We start from the raw sequence: 17,137 nt of genomic DNA, 5'->3' as shown, positions 1-17,137 counted from the left end.
TACTACTACTACTACTACGGTAACTTTTGTTTAAATTCTTTTGAGAAATGTTTTTCTTTTTTGAAATTCTCGTCGAGTGTCATAATTTATTTGGATAACGAAGGCGCCATTTTTTCAGCTCTTCTTTTTCTTCGCATGCTGTTCTTATTCATTTTGCGTAATCAATTTTTTTGGCACCGAAACGAGTTCAATGTTCCCCCCTGATGCACTAAACACACACACGCAATCATTATCGTCATCGACATGTCTAATTATTATTCCGTAAAACTTTTTTGTGTTGATAAGAAACCAGAAAAACAAGGTTGTGCCGCCCCCTATAATGGGACGACGTTTTACGAATGGGACAAAATGTTACTTTTTCCATGTGATTGAAGTTTAACAAGACCGAAATACACACAACAACAAACCAGATGGAAAGACAATCATTAAGAAAAACAAAAACATGTTACCACCATATACGGCAAACCACCGGTTGTAAAAGTCGACCGGTAGCTTCGCCTGATAAAAAAGACCAAAGATATATAATAACATCACTCGGACTTGCACATTCTAGTGTATTCGAAGCCACGTGGCAGTGTTATTTGTGAATCCGCAACAGCACTAGGTATTTTTTCTTTCTTTTCTTTTTCCTTTCACATTTTTTTTTTTTTGATTTTTATTTTACATTTTTTTAATGTTTTAGATTTTTTCATTTTATTTTTTTTTTTCCTTTCTTTCCGCTCATCCGTACCTTGTAGACCTCGGGAAATCAAAAATAATAAAAATTAAGAAAAAAAAAAAGATATTTGCAAAACATTGTTTGTGGAGGGTGTGTGTGTTTTACTTCCGCGACACCATGCGGATGAGAATAAGGGCAGGCGAAGGGATCTTAATTAAAAAACAAAGAAAACTTTTTTTTTTAAACAAACGAGAAAAATTCAGGAGAAAAAATTCATACAATCAAGCACGTCATCAAGGATCAATTTTTATATATATATAAAAAAAAATGAACAACCAAATTAACAACGAGATAAAAAGTAATAACACGCACGAAATTATTATTATAAAGAGACACGTAAGATCAATCGAACCAGCGGGAGACGCATCATCAACATCTTTAACTTGTTATCATCTCTCTTTCACAAATCATTCTTTAGCAATTCTCTAAATTTTTTAACTTGTTTTAATTTCTTTTTCAAGGCAGAGGTGTGTACGTATACAAAACACGTGTGGCGGACGCGATTCATTTTTCTCTTTCTCTTAATTTTAAAAAATCGGTTTCTTCTCCTTCTCCTTTCTCCTTCTTTTCCCTTCCTCAACACAATAAAAACAAATTATAATAATAATAAAAAATAAAGCTAAATTATTATAATAAAATGTGTCTGATGTAGGCCTAATAGTTATTAGAAACGAATTGATTTGTTGAGACAAACACACACACACACACTGTCGAAAAAGAACTAAAAAATTTCGTTTGAATTTCAATGATGGAGAACAACTATAAAACCGGTGTGTTTGTGTGTTTCCTTGTTTTGTGGGGGTGGATTGTTTTGGTGGGTGTGTATACAGGAATAAAAGAAATAGGATGAATGAGAGGGGGGAGCAACATTATCGTGATTTAGTTTTCTTTTTTTTTAGCTTCCTGTCGAGTAACAAACGTGATGACATCACAGTCGGGAGTGTTTGCTTCTTCTTTACTTTGAAAGGAAAAGAGATAAAAGTGGTATAAAGACAATTAACAGATTTCTTTTTCTCGGGTGGGAGGAACCGGAAGAGTTTGAAAATTTCTTATCGGAAGTTTTTTGTTTAAAAACACACGCCATAGACTAAAATAATAATAATATATATATAAACCTTCTCTACGCTATTTATATACAGTCATGCGTGAAAGTTTCTTGAACAGGCAAATGGCTCTCTATGTTTTCAGTTTAATTTGACGGAAGGGATACTACGGTGCCTACCGTACCCCCGATATTTTACGCCCTTTTCTCTTTTTCTTTATATTCTTCTCTTCCTTTACCTACGAAAGAAAAAGAGAAAAAGGCGCAAAATACTGGGGGTACGGTAGGCACCGTAGTATCCCTTCCGTCAAATTAAACTGAAAACATAGAGAGCCATTTGCCTGTTCAAGAAACTTTCACGCATGACTGTATATATTTCAAAAAGATGGGGAAAAAATCTTAGTCAGCCAATTTTTCTTGTTTTTTTTTTAATTCTTTGCTTGGCTATAAATTCGAAAAATTTTGAACGACGGTTCATACCTGTTTCTGCTGTTTTTAACAACGTGCCAAGTGAATTGAATAAAAATAAAATAAAACGCATTTTTGTAATCGAAGAAGAAGAAAAGTTGGAGAAATTCAAAAATAAAAGTAAACCATTCTCTACATCTCTTTCGTATCACAAAGCGACGATGAAAGATTTATGGTTTCCATCCAGACACCGACCGAAACCCCCATCAACCAGAAAAAATCAATTAATGAAATAATTATTTTTTCGTTCATTCCGTTTTTCCGAAAAAATAAAATAAAATAAGAATTGAACCTACATGGCACCCCGATAATTTTGTTTTGTTTCCTCAATTGTTGTTTTCATTCTTAGGAAATGAAATAAAACAACAAAATAAAGTTGCTACTAAATAGCGCCAGATTTTCATCGTCTTTTAACAAATTAAAATTAAAAAGAAAACTGTGATCTGGAAGCCATTTTCCCCTTTTTGCGTCTTTTGAGCTGCATTTGGCGGGTTGAAGCTAATTGCAAAAAAGGGAGATAAAGGAAGAACTAATCGCCCCCGGATTTCCTAGCGACGACAAATTAAAAAAGGAAATAAAATAAAAATAAAACTGCAGTTGAAAGCGATTTCTTGTCAAAAGAAATAAACAAAATTGTTGTCTAAAAAAGACAGAAATTCAACAACGGCGAGCTCTCGCTTTTGGCATGACACACACGTCCCCGACTCCGATCGATACTTCCGTCTGCCTCCTAGTTGATCGATCCGTCTACTAACTTTGATTCCTTTATTTCTCGTTAAAAAAAAATGTCTAGACATTTTCAAATATAGTGGAGGAGGAGGAACATGCGACACGAAATAAAAAAAGAACCTACACTTTTTCCCTTTTTTGAACCCATCGGTTATCATAAGAAAAAGGAGATAATGAGGAGAGAAAAAAGACACCCTGCAAACGGTTACGAAAAAAGGAAAAACGACGACAACATTGACAATGACACACGGGATTTTTTTGAAAAATCACTTCAAACTTTCGTCTAATGTGTGCTTTGTGTGTGTGTTGTCTGTTTTCACTTTTTTCTCGTATACTTTGAACGCAACAGACAAAGAAAATAAGTCCCGGACGATGGGACAGAGAGAGAGAGAGAGATTTAAAAAAGAAATGTTTTTCTTGTCTTTTCTGAAAATTAGTTCATATGAAACAAGTTGCATGCCCCTGTAAAATGGCATCTTTTCCTATGAATTTTGTAGATTTACTTAAAAACAGATGAATAATTAAAAAATAAAAAGGGGGAAAAAGGTTAACAATTTTTTAAACTGATAGGAACATGGCCTGAAGGCTGGTTTTCTCGAACTCTTATTTGTCAAAATGTTTTTCCCTTATTTCTAATTTTTAAGCCGCGAGAACGGCGGCACAAAACGTTTCACCGGGTGGCACACAACAATTCCGTCTTTTTTGAAAGCGGAGGGAAATTCTTTTTTTCCCGTTAATAAAAAACTTCCTTCTAAGTGAATTCTCTCTCTTTTCTTTTGCATATCAGCCGCCAGCAAAAAGGGAGGGGGGTGGGGGGGGGGTGGTATACATGTGTCAAAATGATGTGTTGATATTTTTTGAAAAAATGTAAAAGAAGAAAAGGAGAGATATATACTTTAAAGTTGTCGTCATTACTAGCTGTCGGTAGGTTTTAAATTTCCCCAAAACTTTCTTCTCCTTTTCCTTTAAGGAACACTATCCTTTTTGACGCTTCCATTAACCGTGTAGTTGGTTGCCATATTGTTGTTGGCACCTCCGACGCACTCCTTATCCATAGCGCCTCCCATTTGTTGGCTGTGAGGAGCCTCGCCTGTTCGTGAGTGGTGGGGGGGAGGGGGAGGGATGAAAAGTTGACAACATTAGGAAATCTTTCGTCGATTGAGCCATTTTGAGTTATTTGTTTTACCCAGAATTCAATTAGTTACCCAAAGCATCCGAGCGGTATTTGGCTGCTGCATGCTGCTCGGCCATCTTGTTATTGCTACCTCCGCCGCCGTACATGGATTGACCCATGGAACCGAGACTCAGCAGATCATAGTGGTAGGGTCGGTGAGGAAACGGAACAAAATGGTAAGGGCCGGAAGCTGGATTGCTGGCGGCTGCTGCGGCTGCAGCCGCCTGGTGGTGGTGATGGTGCCCGTGATGAGTCAGGTAAGTGGGCGGTGCTTGTTGAGATGATCCTTCGTGGGCGGCTAATTCAATCCGGCTAGCAGCCGGAGTGTCGGCCATCCGTTCAGGAGAAGCGGAAGCAGTTCCGGCCGGAGTAGGAGCGCCCGACGCGGCATTATTATTATTGTTGTTGTTGTTATTGTTTTGTCCAGGGCGGGTCATCATGTTGATTGGGAAAGGAGATGTGGCCCGGTCCTGAGTCGAGATCCCGCCGGCGCCAGGCGCCAAGACGCGGCTGAAAGTTGTAGCCGGTCGGTCAGAATTGTTCAATTTGACCCGCAACAATCCTTTGGCATTGTTGCGTCCTCCGGCGTTGGTGGACCTCATCCCAGGTCCGCCTCGTGCTTCGGCCAGCAACTGCTGCTGGTCATCCTCGATATGCTTTTTGAAATGTTTCTCCATCGACGCCTGATCGACAAATTTCTTTTTGCATTTGGCGTCCGGGCAAGAGTAGGGGCGTTTGCCCGAGTGCGTCCGGATGTGCTGATTAAGTATGGCTTTCTGTCGGAAGCATTTAGTGCACTGTGGGCAAACGTACGGCTTCTCTCCCGTATGGATCCGGATATGCTGGTTGAGTATCGCCTTCTGACGGAACGCCTACACAAAAATCCATGACGGAATCCAATATTTAGTACAAAACATCCGCACGGATTAGATGGTTGTGGGCATTAGCACCTTTTCGCAGTAGGTGCATCCATAGGGTCGCTCGTCCGAATGAATCCGTAAATGCTGCACCAAGTGAGACTGCTGACGGAAGCGTTTGTGGCAATCAGGACAATCGAACGGTCGTTCATCCGTGTGGGTCCTTTCGTGCTGAGCCAACGTCGCCTTTTGTTTGAATCCACGTCCACAAACCTGAAAGGAGCAAGAAATACAAGAGGAGAGTAGATACATATTAAGCATTTCCAGGAAGCCGTCCGTTAGTAGATATGAAAAAATTCAAAAGAAATACTGTAAAAAACTTCCAAAGATGGTCATTGTAAATTAGACAAGATATATAATCTCCTTCCGAGAAGTGATGACACTGACATGCTAACTGAATGTTAATCAAGACACAAACAAAAAACCAGTTGGATAGGGAAAAAAAAATGAAAGGGAAAGTGACCGTGAAAATAGAAATAAAAATGATAATAAATGGAAAACCGGTTTTGAAAATCCTTTCCCCAGATTGTGTAACGCCAAAAAGGAGTGCGGAATACCAGGGTATTAATACCTGACATCCGAATGAACGTACATCACTGCCCGGTTTAGGTTCTTTCTTCTGTTTGGGTCCGCTTATGCCGCTACCGTGTCCACTGTGGCCGTGTCCTCCGCCGCCGCCATGTCCACCATGCCCTCCATGCCCACCACCGTGCCCGACCTGCTGGGCAGCGACGTGAGCAGCTTGGGCGGCGGCAGCTGCGGCCGCAGCGGCCAATCCGGCACCGTCTTTGGTTAAAAGGTACGGAGCTGGGAAGCCGAGCGGAGTCAAGCCGGAATTGGCCGGACTTTGTAGGGCACCCAAATAGGATAATTGACTGGTCGTCGAGCCGGGACTCGAGGCTTCTTCCATGACGCTGCACGGAGAGAGTAACGGGTTGGGTTGGCCCGCGCCGCCGGCCGTATTCGGTCCTCCATTATCTGAACTAGACGCTGAAGATATCCGGCTTCCGGCTCCCGGACCACCATCTGAAGTATGAGGATTGCGTGCCGTACCCCCCGGTCGTTCCAACGAGAGGGCCGCAACTTGCTGTTGTTGTTGTTGCTGCTGCTGTTGTTGTTGTTGCTGCTGCTGTTGTTGCTGCTGCTGCTGCTGGCCGGGATTACAATAGGAGCCGGCTGTACTGACGGAAACGCCCGAGGAATAGCTCAATGTTGAGTAATCGCGGGCAATAGGCATGTAGTGTCGACCCTGCCCGTTTCCACCGCTGAGAAAATGTGTCGCCACCTGTGTGCGGAATCCAATTATTTCAATTACCATTTTTCTTACTATTTTTCACAATCAATCAAAAAGAGGAGGTAAAACTTCCACTTTAAATTACACACTTTAAAACAAACAAAACCGGAAAGGTAATCAGTCAATTTTTTTTCAACTCTTTAACGTGAAACCAGTGGACTTGACTATTTAATCGGAATTCAGGTTCATTCTAGGAAAAAATAGACTGCGTTCGATTTCTACGAAAAAATAGCCGATTACACGCGAGATAGAAATAAACAAAGCAACAAAGAAATGTCACGAGAGTCTCTAACAAATTGTCATTTCTTAAATTCTGGGATTGTTTCTATACCCAGAATAAACGAGTTTTTCCTTTTTCCACGCGATGGAAACAAAAAGTATCTACCCTATACGGCAATCAACGAGATACCCAGGTGTGTGTTAGACCTTCTTGGACCGAGGGGATTCCTAGAAATCCCAAACCAGTGAAGGTTTCGTTCTCGACTCTCCTTTTCTTTTTTTTTCCATTGCCGATTATTCCGGAATAATTTACAGATGGTGGTAATCATAATCGAGGCGAGTGGTTAGTTATTTTTTGTTGGGTGTTTTTCTCAGTAATTTCGATTCTAATTTTATTTAAAATGGAAGGAAGGTAAGAAAAAAAGGTATTTCTGTGTAAAAGACCACTCCCAATCGAGTTCACCTTGAGGAGACTGTCGTCGTCGGTAAAGGAAGACAGCGGGGCGTATTTGTCCGCCGAGGGGAGCTGATGGCCTCGAGCTCCTCCGCCGCCACTGCTGCCACAATCGTCTCCATTATTCAAACGGGCCGCCGAGGACGACGAGGATCCGCCGGCTGCGGAAGAAGATGAATGGTGATTGGCTGAGCGTTGAATAGTTGTCGGGTCCGTTCCTCCGTTGGTGACGTTATATTTCGGCGGGTTGCATTTGTTGGTGCCTCCTTCATCGGCGGTCCCGGCACTTGAGGGGGCTGCAGGCGGAGGAGGTGGCGGTGGAGCCAACGACGACCGCATTCCGCCTCCACCTTGGCCCAGCAATGTCCGAGAGTAACCGGCCACCCCGGCCGAATCCGGCCAAACTGGATAATTCATCATGGAAGGATCCGTTCAAAACCCCCCCGTCGACGACCGACCGACTCTTTTCTTTCTTTTTTGTACTTTGAAAATGTTATTTGAAATTTTGCCGCTCAACCCCACCCCCCAGAAAAAAAAGATAAAGAAATAAAAATAAAAATAAAAGAGTTCACTCCAACCTGTGTGCACGAAAAAGAAAATATTGGAAAAAAAAATCGATTAAATAAAATGTTTTATAAACGTTTCAATAAAGTCATTATACATTCCTTCCAGATGAATCAGAGATAATGAAAAAATAAAAATGTTTTCACGACCCCGCGGGACACGCAACTGCTGGGGAAGTAATAATAAAAATCGGGAACAGAGAGTTAGATCATACTGGGAAGAAAATGTTGGTGTGGTAGTGCAGTTATAAAGAAAAATAAAAGCCGACAGAAGAGAAAAAAAACGGCGGGAAAAAAAATCCCGCCGGGCGGTAGCGCAGCGCCGTCAGCGACATCTACGGTGAAAAATGTAAAGACACACACTCCCGACCCCCCTCCTCCTCCTCCTCCCGGTATATACTCTGTCGGCGGGTCAAAAAATAAAAATGGGGGAAAAAAAATAAAAAACAAAAAAAAGGCAGCCTAAAATAGGTTGCAGCAACCCGATGTTGTGCATGGTTCTTTGTGGGGTTGCAGTAACCCATCAAAGTGGTTCAGCCATCGGTCGGTCGAGGGGGCTAACAATTCCCCGTTTTTCTTCCCAGCAATTCTTGGGGGTCGAATAAAAAATGATCAATTTCACCCCATGGCCGATAAAAAGGATCGACCTGGGCCACCAATGACGATGGTTTAGAAAAACCTTTTACAGATAAACCTAGTCAACCTTACCCTTGACAACAAAAAGGACAGTAGAAGTTGCACGTGCTGTCCCAATTTTCGATGGTGGTACTGGGAAAGCCAACAAACGACGAGATATAACTGGGGAAAAGGTTAACTTACGTCGAGTGATGGAGGCTTGGATGATTCTGAGGTCTGAGCGAGTTGAATATCCGATCAATCTTACTCAGCAGCAGCGGCTCCATGATCTTGGGGGCCAGAGTGTGTGCGTTAGATGGGCAAAACTGAAAGAAGAAACTCACTTGGTCATTCACACACACACTCACTTTTTTTTCTCTCGATAGACTTGCCGAAATGACAAAACAGTCGGTGGACGAATTATTTTGGCGAAACAAAAATGGAGTGAGCAGCAGCAGCAGTAGCAGTAAAGATCCCCCCGTCAAAATATAATAATGTGTAGCAAGTAAAATGTGTGTTGGTGTGAGGCTCACCAGACCGATCAGGCCTGGGCACAAACCGCTCGCACTGCGGTGGTGGTGTGTTGTCGAATGAAAGAAATGTTTCGCAAACAAGAACAACACACACAAGTCAGCAGAGTAGTTGTGTGTGTGTGACTCTGTGTGCCGGGGGGAATAATATAAAAAAGAAACACACACACATACGGATCTCTTTTTTTCCCTTTTTTAATAATCAAAAAGGAGCAAGCAAGAAAAGGGGTGCTTCTCGTCCTGTGTGCACGACGAACGAGACACAGGAGCAGACAGCACACTCACGGGCGGGCGTGCAGCAGCGGACCCGGCACCACCAGAAAAAGAAGTGAGACACACACACACAGAGAAAAGGGGGCAGGCCTTCCCCATCCCCCTGGTTGGGAAAAGAAGAGGTTCGGATTGGATATCCGAACCGCAATGGCCGCCCCTCCTCTGTGTTTCCTTCTTTTCTTCGCTCAGCCCCACCCATTTTCTTTCCCCCCCCCCAAAAAAAAGAAAAAGTTAAAAAAAGAGAAAGGAGGGGGTAACAAAAAATGAGAAAACGGTCAACTAGCGCCACCGCTGCCAAGTTGCGAATGTGATGAATATGAAAATCGCCATTTTTCTCGTGAATCGTCGAAAGGGAATTTAGCACTCACGTTGCATTATGCTAATGGATATAGATGGCGTTGCCTGAGCCGTGGCTAGACGTTTCGATCGGCTGCTGCTGCTGTATGGCCTTGGAAACTGACGCGCGTTCTTCTTTTTCCCAGATAGTTTTTTGTGTTCTGCTAGTTCTCTCTGCCCCCCCCCCCTTTTTCATCAACCTCCTCCTACCCACCCCCATCCATCTATCGACTTCCTCGAACGGCCGAAGGATGGGTTCCCGCAACACACACACCAACGTGTGTGTGTGTCTGCTCCGACGTCTTGGCTTATGGCCTTGATCGGCTCTACCGCCGCCCCGATTGTGATCCATTTCCGAGTAAAATCCCAAAGAGAAACAACATAGTGACACACCTCTCGCTAGCGCCATAGGTGTGTCACTTTAGATGTCCATCAACGTCCAGCTGATAACGACGATTTTCTAAACCAAAAAAATGAATATAAAAACCTGTTTCCATGTTGTGTCGTTGGCTGTTGCACAGTACTGGTGGCATCAATTGACGTGAATTTTTTTTATGTTGGCCGAATAAAATTTCCCTTTCACGCCGGCTGCGGTCGATTTTTGCCGATAGATTTCTTCATTTGCTGCGGCGTGTATACGAAAACCGCAGTAGAACGACACCGCCATTTCTTTATTATACACATTTTCGTTGCATTAATACTTATAGAAAGATCATGTGTATACTGGGCTACTGGCCCCGGGAATTCGCTCTCTCCAATGAGGACACACACAAGAGTCATTACGGAATAGTTTTTATATTTTTATTTATTTTTTCTCCATACTCCCTCGTCTTCTCCTTCAAGATGGATGACTCTGGGGCGGATGTCTTTTTTTGGTGCAAGTTTGAAAGAGTGCTGGAGGCTGGGAGAGGGAAAAAGCCGTTCGTCACGCCGAAAAAAGAACACACACACAAAAAAAAACATGGGATAGGCGCCATCTTCATCCCAAAGTTACCCACACACACACACGACACACAGAGCGGTTCAGACTCGAGTTCAGTCTCCTAGTTCGTTTCGGGAGTGTGTTTATTTTTAATTCTCTCCCTTTTAACCTTCAGCGGGTAAAAAAGAAAAAAAAAAAAAGAACAGGCGTTCGGGAAAAGGCCACGAAAATATATAAAAAAGTTGTCTTTTTTATAACAGCCGGAGATAGATGGTGAGAGACATCAGCAGCAGCCAGCGAACGAACGAACGAACGAGCAAAAAAAAATAATATGAAGTCAACCCTAAAGGCATTTTTTGACCGTCAATGAGGAATGCATTAAAGACTGAGCTATGTGAACGGTACAATTCCAAGAAAAGATATCACGTAGGTGGGGGGAAAAGAAGAAAATAACATCGATTGGCATTGAAGGCCAACGTATGTGTGTGTGTGTGTAGTACAAGTCTGCTGGCGGTTTGGCAGCGTGCAGGAAAGGAGAATCAAATTGATATATTGATGCAGAGTACTCTGGCTTTTCGGCTTTTCGTTTGTGTGAGAAAATAATCTACATAGTCGTGCGGGTATCTCTCATTTCCATACGGGCAATGTTAACTTGATTTTACGACCGCTAGGTAGCGTTGATAATCGGGCTGATGCAATCACGCTACAGACTAAGTAGACAGGAGGCTGGTTTAACACTACATACAGCGCTATTGGTGGGAAGACCACTAACCTCAATGAACTTTCAATTACATCAAATATCAGAAATATTTCATCTATTTCGAGATGAAAGTATACGTTTCGAGTTTAAGTGCCGAAAGTTGATTTCATTCGTTAACATTGCTGCTGTTTTGTCACGATTTAAACCAAAAGACTAATTCCGACTTCCAGGTGGCGTTCGAATTCGACAGTTTGCGTTGCACATCTCTACTTCCGTCTGTTTCTTCGTTCAGTTTCCTCCATGAAGTCAAAGAATACAGTGCTAAACAAATTATTTCTGCGTACCAATTGGTGAATCATGATGGGATACTAGCGCTTTTTGCGTTAAAACGCACACCCCCGTGTGCCTGCACAACTATATTAAAAATGGAGTAAGTTCTGTTTTTGTTTACATCAATAAATACCGTAGTTTATCAGAAACAGTCGCTAATCCAACGCACAAGACCTGCCTGCCATACGCCATTTTCCAAGTTGTGCAATCATAATCACCTTCGTGAGGGTGGTGGTAGGCCATTGACGTCACGGAAATGTGAAAGGCTGTGATGGCGTGGGCTGCAATTCTGCCAATGGCCTCAATAGAAACTAAAGTTCACAGAACTGTTCGATATGTCAAATGATGGACTATTGACAGCACACAATGTACATTATAACGGATTGAAAATGTTTATTAACTTGGTTTTTTCTTTTCAGGTTTTTTAGCCCACTTTCCCCTTCAGTCGCCCTGACGACAATAAAATCTTTTATTATAACACCCTTTGAAAAATATGAAAAAATCAATGGAGTTCCTTCATCCCAAAATGAATATGGAGTTTGGGGAAATGGACAGCAGTCTGGGGGCCTTTTGGTCACCAGCTTTTGAGAATGATAGTTTCAATTCTACATTTGTTTTGAATGAACGAGGTAAATTATAATGATTCCATTGCATGATATGATTGATATCCTCTAATAATCATCTCAACAAATAGGTGATGGTAATTTTGGAATAGCTGAGAATGCCACTGAGAACCGAAGTAAATTGGCTGCAGAGATGCTCAAGGAGTTGGAGAGCTCCCAAGCACAAAATTATGGTAAGTGATTCCAACCAATGGCCTTATAAGTTATAAACTTGTACATTTTAAACAGCAACTTGTTGCTGTTTTGACAAAGTTGGGCAAACATAGTATTGGAAATTTAATTGGTTAAGGAATGGTTCCTTCCCTAATCAATAATCAACATCCATGTGCTAAATACTGGGTCAAAGTTGACTTTCTATTTTCTGTATCCGTTTGTCTAGCCGACAAATGTCTCTGCTCTGGGTTTGTTTTTACATGTCGTTCTCGTGCTCGTCACGTGATATACCCTCTAAGGGCTTAGTACTCTGTTAAAACTCCACCCATTGCTTGTCTATTTAGAGCAACTTGATGGCTAGTCAATATCACTAAGAGAAGCACATTCTTGTTGGGGTTGCCAGTCACTATCAGCAATTCATAAGACATCTCGCGTCTTCTTAAACTTGTGATTGAACTCAAGGGTCTGGGTCTTTTGCATCGTGGGTTTGGTAAAGCGTGAATACTTTAAAAGAGTAAAATCCTATTTTTAGAACTCTGAAATAATTCCGAAAGACAACAGAAATGTCTCTCGTCGCCTATCATGTCTTGTGGGGAAAAGAACTGATTATCGCTTCGCAAAAGCTCGTTCGTAGAAAGTGATGTTAAAGTTGTACTCAGTTTCAAATTAGGCTAAATTATATCCCAGTGTTAACTATCGAGTTCGAATACACTCATTTTGTTTTGATGGGGAGAATGCGTTATCTTCTTCTGACAGGTTGGGTGATCGCTAGTAAAATCTCGATAACCTATTATTAAATCGTTCTTTTATTTTAATTTAATAGATCCGTGTTGCGGATGGCTAGAGGAACCAATGGACTTGGAAGTTTTTGGACAGTCCCTGGTAGAGTCGCCAGCGATTCCACTAGGTGATGAAACTGATTACTTCCCTCTTTCCCCTGGTCCGTCGAGTCCTCTGACCCCACAAGCCCCTACACCCATCCATCCGGCTAGCCCACAGGAATTGTATCCATCGCAGGTAATATCGAATCAAGTTCTGAAATGTTGGGAGCAATTATTTATTTCAATCCATTTCCTGTTTAGAGTGATTTGTTTTCACTCAAGGATGAGGTGCCAGTTCTTGCCATTCCAGCCGAGAATGAAGAACTGCTCGAGTCGCTGGAATCATTGTTGCATGAAATTGCGGCGGTAGAATCGACATCCGATCAACCCCAAGTTATCCAAGAAGAAGAAGACATAACGTCAGCTCTACTCGAGTCGCTTATTAATGGTAACATTACAATTCAATTAGAAATTTATACGAGCACATTTTTACAATTATATTTTTGGAAATTTTAGGTCATGTTGCTGAAGAACAGGTCAACGAAGAATTGGTTGAGTTTATGGCGCTGATTAACAAGCCTAAAAAAGAGCTTTGCGCTGTTTCTGCCAGTCCAATCGTGCCGATTCCACCTGCTTCGATTGGCTCGACCATTCGAATCTGCAGTTCCGAAAGCAAAGATCCCGAATGGATACCTACACCTAGAACGTCGGGTCGCAAATCAAACTCAAGCCAACCGATTGCTACTACGCCTCGCAAACCACGCAAGAAAAGTTTTAGATCAGATGACCGCCGTCTCCGCAAGAAGGAACAGAACAAAACAGCAGCTACTCGATACCGGATCAAGAAGAAAGTTGAGTTGGATATTTTGCTGGATGAAGAGGCCGCTCTTGAACAACGCAATCACCAGCTACAAATGCAACACGACGAAATGGCCAATGAAGTTCGTTATCTAAAGAAATTGATGCGCGAGATTTTTAACAACCGCAAAAGGCGCTGAACTTTGGATACTCTTTTTCTCTCTCCCTTGTACGCATTCGCTTCTTAAACCTGTTCAATTAGAAACAAATGTAGTCTTCCGTTCTTTAATTCTCAAATGTAGCCGATTAAATATTCAGATTTGCTGCCATGCCCATTCCATCATCCGTATTTCAGCTCTTAGCGACGCAATTAGCCCGTGAATCTTGGAAACTTTGTTCAACTATGATGGCCAACTCATTCGGTCGGATACTTCTTCCTTGACTTTGTTGACAATTTACGTGGGCTCTTTGTTTTGCTGTGAGCTTCATTCATATTCAGATTAATGTCATTAATTTTATATACAGTAAAATGGTGTCGGTTTCGTTTCTCCCTTCGTCTTTAATTTCAGTTACAATCTGAAATACATAACTAACTTCAGTTTAAATGTCTTTGACTGTAATATTGTGCAACATTACGATATAACTAGATTGGAGAAGTATGACGTTAGAGTGCTGTGCAGTCTGTGCTGAGTCGATCGTTACACAAGGGTTCGAGTTTATCCAATTTTGTACAAAGAGAAAAAGTCAGAACTGAATTTGAAATCAAGTCTTAAGAAATTTAACTTGTTAGTCGATGCACCGAATGCAAATAGGGCATAAGAGCCAGTTGTTTTTCCCAATATTTTATAATTTCTACGTAGTTAACCAATCTATGTAGTAGGATGCGGTTATGCGCACTGCGCAATAGCGTCTCACATATATGTTTATCAGTGAACATTGCCCAATCCCGTTGTCGAAGCGTGATGCAGCCAATGAAATGGGAACCAGTTCATCAGACGCTTTCCCGCTAGATAGTTTCGTCAGAAAATGGTCGATCAAGATCATTTATCGCTTCAGAAAATCGAAGAAAAACTCAAACTGGGAAATTCACCCGAGACATTGGAGAAAGTTAGTACATTTCTAAACAAAGAAGAAAACGCAAATTGTCTTCAAATTTTGGAATCCGTTGTTGACATAGACGAAGTATTCCAAGGACTTGTCGACAGATTAGTAGAAAAAATTAACAATCCAGAAGCGGAGAAAGAGTTTGGCTATGACCGATCAAGAAACGCTGACGGCATCAATTTCGTGGTTCCCGACTGCAGCAGAAAATCTGAAAATGTTAGCCAATCATGGTTCTCCACAGAAACAGTCACGAGACTCGGTGGGGAAATTGGCGGAGCACTAATCGGCACAGCTTTATTGCCTGTGAAAATCGGCGGAGCACTAATCGGCACAGCAACTGCTCATTTTTTTGATCAACCATTTTCGGCCAACATGGCCGAGTCGCGGGCCGTTCTTCGACAGACAGAAATCAGATGGATTTTAGTCGCTTCGATAACTGTAGCTGTTAAGGTTGTGGCGTTAGTGCTGCTCAACACAATTCGTGTTGAACGTTTAATACTGTTCGTGAACAGCTAGCTAAAACGATTGTGAAGTGATAAATGTCTTGACATGAATATTTTGATTATTCGCTATCAAATTTTGCATCGAACATTTTGTCTGGGGTTCGATTGAATTTCATTCGTGAACGGATAGTTTTCTTAAGTGTCGTCTTCATCTACTAAGATCTCCTATTGTTACAACGGTCGCACAAACACTGGAAAAAAATGGAATCAATTAATTTTTTGCCGATTACTCTTATTAGTGTACAATATATCAAAGAAATAATTTCGGTTCACTTTTCAAATTTATTACAAGGTTTGGATTTACTAAATTAATATCTTTAAAAATGTAGTTATTTTTTTTTTTTTTTTTAAGAAAAGGCAGTTAATTTGGGAATTGATATGAGTAAAGTCAAAGCAAAAACAATTCAGGCAAAGAGGCAACCAACTATACTCACAGCAAAAGATATTTTTGAATGGTACAATGATACTGTTGTTTCAACATGTTCTATTTGCGGAAATGTAGTACCTCGGGTTTATGAAAAAGGATTATTATTCCTATGTCATCCATGCTATAACCAACGTTTAGAAGAAGACATGTTTCCTAGTTGGCTTTTCAAACTGGATTCACCTTTTAATGTACTCCCAATAAAACCCAACCTAGAAACAGGAAATTTATTCTACATCGTAAGAAAAAGCTCACCTTGGGAAGTAATAGATAATGCTTTGGGTCCCGCACTACATGAAAAAGCTTTACCCGAAATTGAGTATGTTATGAATGATCAAATGTAAATATTTAATAATAATTTTTTTTTATTTTCCTCTTTTAAAAAAAGGAAGATTTTCAAGAATACATTAAACCTAAAACATTGGGGATTATTTCAATCTGGTTGCTCTCAAATGGTCGGATTCAAGGATGCTACATCACCAGCTCATCATGTTAAAGGAATGACACCGAACATGCCTTATGTTTCCATGTTGTTTCAATTAATTAGAGCAGTGGAAGTAGACAAAACTGGATTTTTCTTTTTGATATTTAATCACGAAGATCAATTACCATGTAAACCTGTGGATTTGGTAAGTCTCTTTTTTTTGTAAAAATTTTACTTCATTAATTTTTTTTTTACTTTTATTAAAGGAATTTCTATTAAATTTTCTCAAGATGATTGGCATTAATTTGAAAAAATTTATTTTTCTACGAATTAATCTGAAAGATCCAAAACTCAATTACAACTTTGACGGCGCTCAACTTTCTGCAGCAATTTCTAGAAGAATTAATCCATATGATGATAACACTGCGCTACACAAATTCTTACTGATTCTTGCGAAAAGTAAGTTGATTTCAAGTTCTTAGATGAGATTAACCTTAACCTTATTCTGAGATTAACTTTCAATTCAACAAGTTCTTTCAAGTTCGTAAATTGTAAAATGTGAATTTTAGGCTATAAAGCGAGAGTTGAACCTTATATCACAGAAAAACATCACAGAAATTTTGTTCCAGAATCACTACGTCACTTACATCCATTATCGAGGGTCGAAGAGAATGTGTTGGACTTGAACTTTGAATGTCCTTTTTGTGGATGTTTTACAACTGAAGTTGTATTGGATAACCACATTAATAACGATTGTAAGTTAAAATATTTAAAAAAAAATTAGTTTTGTTCGCTAAATTTATGCATTATTAGGTTCTGGTGTAGTGCATGACTAGATTATTGAAAGTTCCATTTCCTTGGCTCAGTTGGCTGTTTGCCTATTTCATATTAGTAGTAGAAGTTGTGTTCTATTGTAACAATTTTACAGACAACTAGCACACCAAAGGAAGTTTCTACTGGAGAAGTTTCCAAACCACATGTCCTTTGTTCTCTAATTCTCACA

At 40.8% G+C, this 17,137-nt stretch overlaps 3 protein-coding genes across 8 annotated transcripts; 2 read left to right on the top strand and 1 right to left on the bottom strand.

Moving 5' to 3' along the window:
* Positions 1-38: 38 nt before the first annotated feature.
* Positions 39-9,115, bottom strand: LOC124320269 (protein glass-like). Of its 6 annotated transcripts, none has more exons than XR_006913822.1 (7): positions 8,398-9,115; positions 7,025-7,593; positions 5,641-6,333; positions 5,082-5,261; positions 4,163-5,003; positions 3,853-4,047; positions 39-1,293 (listed from the first exon to the last, which is right to left on the bottom strand). XR_006913822.1 is itself a non-coding variant. In XM_046783067.1 (6 exons), the coding sequence occupies exons 2-6, from the start codon at positions 7,433-7,435 to the stop codon at positions 3,923-3,925; spliced, it is 2,271 nt and encodes a 756-aa protein (XP_046639023.1). In that variant the 5' UTR covers positions 7,436-7,593; positions 8,398-9,109; the 3' UTR covers positions 2,554-3,922. The 6 variants fall into 6 exon arrangements, 2 of the variants coding, with proteins under 2 accessions (XP_046639023.1, XP_046639025.1); XR_006913819.1 differs by having other exon boundaries at positions 5,620-6,333; positions 8,398-9,109; XR_006913820.1 differs by having other exon boundaries at positions 39-1,289; positions 5,620-6,333; positions 8,398-9,109.
* Positions 9,116-11,225: 2,110 nt separating this feature from the next.
* LOC124320389 (cyclic AMP-dependent transcription factor ATF-4-like) lies at positions 11,226-14,278 on the top strand. Its single transcript, XM_046783266.1, has 6 exons — positions 11,226-11,384; positions 11,704-11,913; positions 11,979-12,080; positions 12,884-13,077; positions 13,143-13,329; positions 13,398-14,278. The coding sequence occupies exons 2-6, from the start codon at positions 11,778-11,780 to the stop codon at positions 13,877-13,879; spliced, it is 1,101 nt and encodes a 366-aa protein (XP_046639222.1). The 5' UTR covers positions 11,226-11,384; positions 11,704-11,777; the 3' UTR covers positions 13,880-14,278.
* An 836-nt stretch (positions 14,279-15,114) lies between these two features.
* LOC124320388 lies at positions 15,115-17,089 on the top strand. Its single transcript, XM_046783265.1, has 6 exons — positions 15,115-15,578; positions 15,639-16,029; positions 16,099-16,339; positions 16,401-16,593; positions 16,704-16,889; positions 16,948-17,089. Exons 1-6 carry the CDS (start codon positions 15,488-15,490, stop codon positions 16,968-16,970), a joined length of 1,125 nt encoding a protein of 374 aa, XP_046639221.1. The 5' UTR covers positions 15,115-15,487; the 3' UTR covers positions 16,971-17,089.
* The last annotated feature ends 48 nt before the right edge of the window (positions 17,090-17,137 follow it).

Source organism: Daphnia pulicaria, chromosome 1, assembly GCF_021234035.1.
Source record: "Daphnia pulicaria isolate SC F1-1A chromosome 1, SC_F0-13Bv2, whole genome shotgun sequence".
Taxonomy (NCBI): domain Eukaryota; kingdom Metazoa; phylum Arthropoda; class Branchiopoda; order Diplostraca; family Daphniidae; genus Daphnia; species Daphnia pulicaria.
This window is presented reverse-complemented; position numbering and strand designations above follow the sequence as displayed.